General features: G+C 46.1%; 1 protein-coding gene across 1 annotated transcript in view; it reads right to left on the reverse strand.

Annotated features, from left to right (window-relative positions):
• The window catches only part of LOC138353612 (beta-1,4-glucuronyltransferase 1-like), a 31,403-nt gene that overhangs the window by 12,082 nt on the left and 13,059 nt on the right, over positions 1-6,262 (reverse strand). Inside the window, exon 3 of the mRNA XM_069306811.1 lies at positions 6,061-6,260. Within this exon, the coding sequence (XP_069162912.1) occupies positions 6,061-6,260 (200 nt within the window). The remainder of the gene's footprint in view (positions 1-6,060; positions 6,261-6,262) is intronic.

Below are 6,262 nucleotides of genomic sequence, written 5' to 3' on the forward strand. Positions count from 1 at the left end.
CCAAACTGGAAGTCGTTCACGACTTCGTGTACCTGGGCTCCACAATCTCTGACTCCCTCTCTCTTGATACGGAGCTAAACAAACGCATCGGTAAGGCATCTACTACCATGTCCAGACTGACAAAGAGAGTGTGGGCCAACAATAGGCTAACTGAGTATACTAAGATTCAGGTTTACAGATCCTGTGTCCTGAGCACTCTCCTTTATGGCAGTGAGTCTTGGACACTCCGTGCCCGTCAGGAAAGACAGCTGAATGCCTACCACATGCGCTGCCTTAGACACATCTTGGACATCACCTGGCAGGACAAGGTGACAAACAACAACGTCTTGGGGAGAGCAAGAATCACCAGCATGTACACAATGATGAAACAGAGACGAATGCGCTGGCTCGGGCACGTTGTGCGAATGGGTGACGGCAGGATCCCCAAGGATCTCCTGTACGGAGAGCTGAGGCAGGGAAAGCGTCCAACAGGCAAGCCCCATCTACGGTACAAAGACGTATGCAAAAGGGACCTGAAAGCCATGGACGTCGATCTTGTTATATGGGAGACACTGGCTGCAGACCGTTCAGCCTGGAGGCAGTCTGTTCAAAGAGGTCTCTCCAAGTTCGAGGAGTCACTTGCCAAGGAATTGGAGGCTAAGAGACAGAGAAGGAAAGCCGGTAGCCAGGAAGACAGACCAGAATCGGACTTCGTTTGTGCTCGGTGTGGGATGGACTGCCACTCTCGGATTGGCCTCATCAGTCACACCAGACGCTGCACCAGGATTAGACAACTAGGGCGCAACTCCATAGTCTCCCGAGACTGAAGGATGCCTACTACTACTACTACTATATGACTGGTGACCATTCACACTTGTTTGCATTTGTGTTCCTCACGCGTGCCCCAAAGAATGAGGTGACTTGATAAAATACTATGTCCAAGACAACCATCAGAGTGCCAGCGAGATGAAGGAGAATTAGCCTCGGCTACCATCATCTTTTGTCCGGTCGTGATGGTCGAGTGGTTAAGGTGTCCTGTACACCAGTTGCAGAGTGCTCCTGGCAGAATGGGTTCGAGTCACTTCTGGGGTGTAAGTTTTCAGTTGCATATATGACCATTAAGGCTTGTTCGCATTTGTGTTCCTCACGTGTGCCCCAAATAATGAGTTGATTTGATAAAATGCTATGCACAAGATTACCATCTGGGTGCTGGCGGGGGGGGGGGGGGGTTCAAATAGCTTCGGCTATCACCTCCTTATATCGGGTCGAGATGGTCAAGTGGATTAAGGCGTCTTGTACAAACCAGTTGCGTTGCTCCTGGCAGTATGGGTTCGAGTCACTTGTGGGGTGTGAGTTTTCAGTTGTATATAGTCCTGGGACCATTCAGACTTGTTCGCATTTGTGTTCCTCACGTGTGCCCCAAAGACTGAGGTGATTTGATAAAATGCTATGCCCAAGATTACCATCTGGGTGCCGGCGGGGGGCTGGTTCAAATAGCTTCGGCTATCACCTCCTTATGTCCGGTCGAGATGGTCAAGTGGATTAAGGCGTCCTGTACATACCAATTGCCTTGCTCCTGGCCGTATGGGTTCGAGTCACTTCTGGGGTGTGAGTTTTCAGTTGTATATAGTCCTGGGACCATTCAGACTTGTTCGCATTTGTGTTCCTCACGTGTGCCCCAAAGACTGAGGTGATTTGATAAAATGCTATGCCCAAGATTACCATCCGGGTTGGCGGGATGGTCTTTCAAATAGCTTCGCCTATCACCTCCTTATGTCCGGTTGAGATGGTCAAGTGGATTAAGGCGTCCTGTACATACCAGTTGCCTTGCTCCTGGCCGTATGGGTTCGAGTCACTTCTGGGGTGTGAGTTTTCAGTTGTATATAGTCCTGGGGACCATTCAGACTTGTTCACATTTGTGTTCCTCTCGTGAGCCCCAAAGAATGAGGTGATTTGATAAAATGCTATGCCCAAGTTTACCATCCGGGTTGGCGGGAGGGTCTTTCAAATAGCTTCGGCTATCACCTCCTTATATCCGGTCGAGATGGTCAAGTGGATTAAGATGTCTTGTACATACCAGTGGCGTTGCTCCTGGCAGTATGGGTTCGATTCACTTCTGGGGTGGGAGTTTTCAGTTGCATATAGTCCTGGTGACCATTCAGGCTTGTTCGCTTTTGTGTTCCTCACGTGTGCCCCAAAGAATGAGTTGATTTGATAAAATGCTATGCCCAAGATTACCATCTGGGTGCTAGCCGGGGGGAGGGGGTGGTTCAAATAGCTTCGGCTATCACCTCCTTATATCGGGTCGAGATGGTCAAGTGGATTAAGGCGTCTTGTACAAACCAGTTGCGTTGCTCCTGGCAGTATGGGTTCGAGTCACTTCTGGGGTGTGAGTTTTCAGTTGCATATAGTCCTGGGGACCATTCAGGATTGTTCGCATCTCTGTTCCTCATGTGTGCCTCAAAGAATGAGGTGATTTGATAAAATGCTATGCCCAAGATTACCATCTGGGTGCTAGCCGGGGGGAGGGGGTGGTTCAAATAGCTTCTGCTATCACCTCCTTATATCGGGTCGAGATGGTCAAGTGGATTAAGGCGTCTTGTACAAACCAGTTGCGTTGCTCCTGGCAGTATGGGTTCGAGTCACTTCTGGGGTGTGAGTTTTCAGTTGCATATAGTCCTGGGGACCATTCAGGCTTGTTCGCATCTCTGTTCCTCATGTGTGCCTCAAAGAATGAGGTGATTTGATAAAATGCTATGCCCAAGATTACCATTTGGGTGCCGGCGGGGGGCTGGTTCAAATAGCTTCGGCTATCACCTCCTTATGTCCAATCGAGATGGTCAAGCGGGTTAAGGCATCCTGTACATACCAGTTGCCTTGCTCCTGGCCGTGTGGGCTCGAGTCACTTCTGGGGTGTGAGTTTTCAGTTTCATATAGTCCTGGGACCATTCAGGCTTGTTCGCATTTGTGTTCCTCACGTGTTCCCCAAAGAATGAGGTGATTTGATAAAATGCTATGCCCAAGATTACCATCCGGGTGCCGGCGAGGGGCTGGTTCAAATAGCTTTGGCTATCACCTCCTTATGTCCGGTCGAGATGGTCAAGTGGATTAAGGCATCCTGTACATACCAGTTGCCTTGCTCCTGGCCGTATGGGTTCGAGTCACTTCTGGGGTGTGAGTTTTCCGTTGTATATAGTCCTGGGACCTTTCAGGCTTGTTCGCATTTGTGTTCCTCACGTGTGCCCCAAAGACTCAGGTGATTTGATGAAATGCTATGCCCAACATTACCATCCGGGTTGGCGGGAGGGTCTTTCAAATAGCTTCGCCTATCACCTCCTTATGTCCGGTTGAGATGGTCAAGTGGATTAAGGCGTCCTGTACATACCAGTTGCATTCCTCCTGGCAGTATGGGTTCGATTCACTTCAGGGGTGTGAGTTTTCCGTTGCATATAGTCCTGGTGACCATTCAGGCTTGTTCGCATTTGTGTTCCTCACGTGTGCCCCAAAGAATGAGGTGATTTGATAAAATGCTATACCCAAGATTACCATCCGGGTGCCGGCAGACGGGTGGTTCAAATAGCTTCGGCTATCACCTCCTTATGTCCGGTCGAGATGGTCAAGTGGATTAAGGCGTCCTGTACATACCAGTTGCGTTGTTCTTGGCAGTATGGGTTCGAGTCACTTCTGGGGTGTGAGTTTTCAGTTGCATATAGTCCTGGGGACCATTCAGGCTTGTTCGCATTTGTGTTCCTCACGTGTGCCCCAAAGAATGAGGTGATTTGATAAAATGCTATGCCCAAGATTACCATCCGGGTTGGCGTGAGGGTCTTTCAAATAGCTTCGGCTATCGCCTCCTTATGTCCGGTCGAGATGGTCAAGTGGATTAAGGCGTCCTGTTCATACCAGTTGCGTTGTTCCTGGCAGTATGGGTTCGAGTCACTTCTGGGGTGTGAGTTTTCAGTTGCTTATAGTCCTGGGGACCATTCAGGCTTGTTCGCATTTGTGTTCCTCACATGTGCCCCAAAGAATGAGGTTATTTGATAAAATGCTATGCCCAAGATTACCATCCAGGTGCTGGCGGGGGGGGGGGAGGTTTCAAATAGCTTCCGCTATCACCTCCTTGTGTCTGGTCGAGATGGTCAAGTGAATTAAGGCGTCCTGTACATACCCGTTGCGTTGCTCCTGGCAGTATGGGTTCGAGTCACTTTTAGGGTGTGAGTTTCAGTTGCATATAGTCCTGGGTCCCTTTAGACTAGGTCCCTTTATTTGCATAGAGTGTTTACATAGATTAAGTTTGACTCTAGGGATATCAAAGAGATATTTTTGTCTGGTGTGGTGGGCATGTGTTCTATTACATCTGTCCAGGAAGAGTTCCAGAACAGAGTTTGCACTTAGAAAAAGGGTTTTATAAACGTAATTTACACAAGAGAATGTATGGAGTGAATTTATGTTTAACATGTTTAGGGATTTGAACTGGGGAGCTGTGTGTTGTCTGTAGGCAGAGTTAGTTATTGTCCTGATAGAAGATTTTTGCTGGATGATGATGGGCTTGAGGTAGTTTGCAGAGGTTGAACCCCAAGCACAGATACCATAAGTAAGATAGGAATAGATAAGTGCATATTAGAACGAGAGGGGAGCAGAGTATGGTACATAATATCTGATCTTAGAGAGTATACCAACTATTTTAGAAACCTTTTTAATAATGTGTTGTATATGGGTGCTGAAGTTGAGTCTCTTGTCTAAGTACAGGCCAAGTAACTTTCCATAATTTTTATTGCTAATGTTTACATTATCTATCTGAAGTTGAATTGCATTTGTTGATTTGTTTCCAAATATGATATAGTAGGTCTTTTCTATGTTTAATGTGAGTTTGTTGGTTGACATCCACAAGTGGACTTTTTGAATTCATTGTTTAAAACATTATTTAACATGAGTGGGTTGGGGTCAGAGTAGATGAGAGTAGTATCATCAGCAAACAGTATAGGTTCAAGCATGTTAGAGACATTAGGGAGATCATTGATGTATATAAGAAACAGAAGGGGTCCTAGGATGCTGCTCTGGGCATCCCTACAGTTAGTGGTAGTGTAAGAGAGGTTATATCATTGATGGCTACATATTGGTGTCTGTCACTAAGATAGGATCGGATATAGTTCAGATCAAGGCCACGGATTCCATAATGGTGGAGTTTAAGTAAAAGGTAGTTATAATTAACAGTATCAAAGGCCTTTCTCAGGTCAATGAAGAGTCCAATCGGAAACTCACTTTTGTCAAGGGCTGAGTAGATCAAGTCAAGCAGACTAACAATTGTATCATTGATACTATCTTGGGAGCGGAAGCACAATTGACAGGGATTTAGTATATTGAATTTTACGAGAGAGGAGTATAGCTGTTTGTAAATAATTTTTTCAAATATTTTTGATAATATAGATAGATTCAATATGGGTCTGTAATTATTTATATCTGCCGTGTTACCTCCTTTATGAACTGGCGTTACTCTTGCTTTTTTAAGGATATCAGGGAAGGTATGACACTAAGGATTTATTGAACAGCACTGCTATGGGTGGTGCAAGGGCATGGGAGGCACTCTTGAAACCATCCATGGTATTTCACTAATGTTCCCAGGTTTTGGTTTTTAGCGAGTGAATGATGGACACAACATCTGATGGGCTGACTACTTACAAAACACATCCAACTGGTTACACTAGACTCAGATACCAATCATGACTCTGGCTTCAAACTTCCTATTCTAGTGTGACACTGGTCCTAGAGACCATCCACAACATACTTGAAACTGACCCAAATCACTACAAGCTTCTAACTTGCACGTGGAGGTTACGTAACTCTAACATGGCAGAGCCTACTAGCCGACCGACCTCCCACTTGCAAATGAAGTGTGAGATGTTTACTCAGTGTATTCGTGGTATATCCAACGTAGCATATATTTCGGAGCTGTCTCAAAAAATGCATTTGTATCGATAAACTACATTAGTACATCCTTTTCAGGACACTTGAAGCCTGCGAAAGAAACTCCCTACCTAACACATGGAGTGAGTTCACAGCACTTCATATCCTAGTACTCACCTGTGATCCAGGTATACTGTGACAAGCAGCACAAACATTTTTATGGAATGGAGCAGCGTCACCTTTGTGGAGCAAACCGAGCAGCTCATTCTTCGTCTCTGGAATGCTGATATTCTCTTTGACTTCGAAAACAGAGAACACGAACACTCGCGGGAATGTTGTATTTGACACATCAGGTTTTTTCAACATTGTGAGGAAGTCT

Source organism: Procambarus clarkii, chromosome 58 (genome assembly GCF_040958095.1).
Source record: "Procambarus clarkii isolate CNS0578487 chromosome 58, FALCON_Pclarkii_2.0, whole genome shotgun sequence".
NCBI classification, from domain to species: Eukaryota; Metazoa; Arthropoda; class Malacostraca; order Decapoda; family Cambaridae; genus Procambarus; species Procambarus clarkii.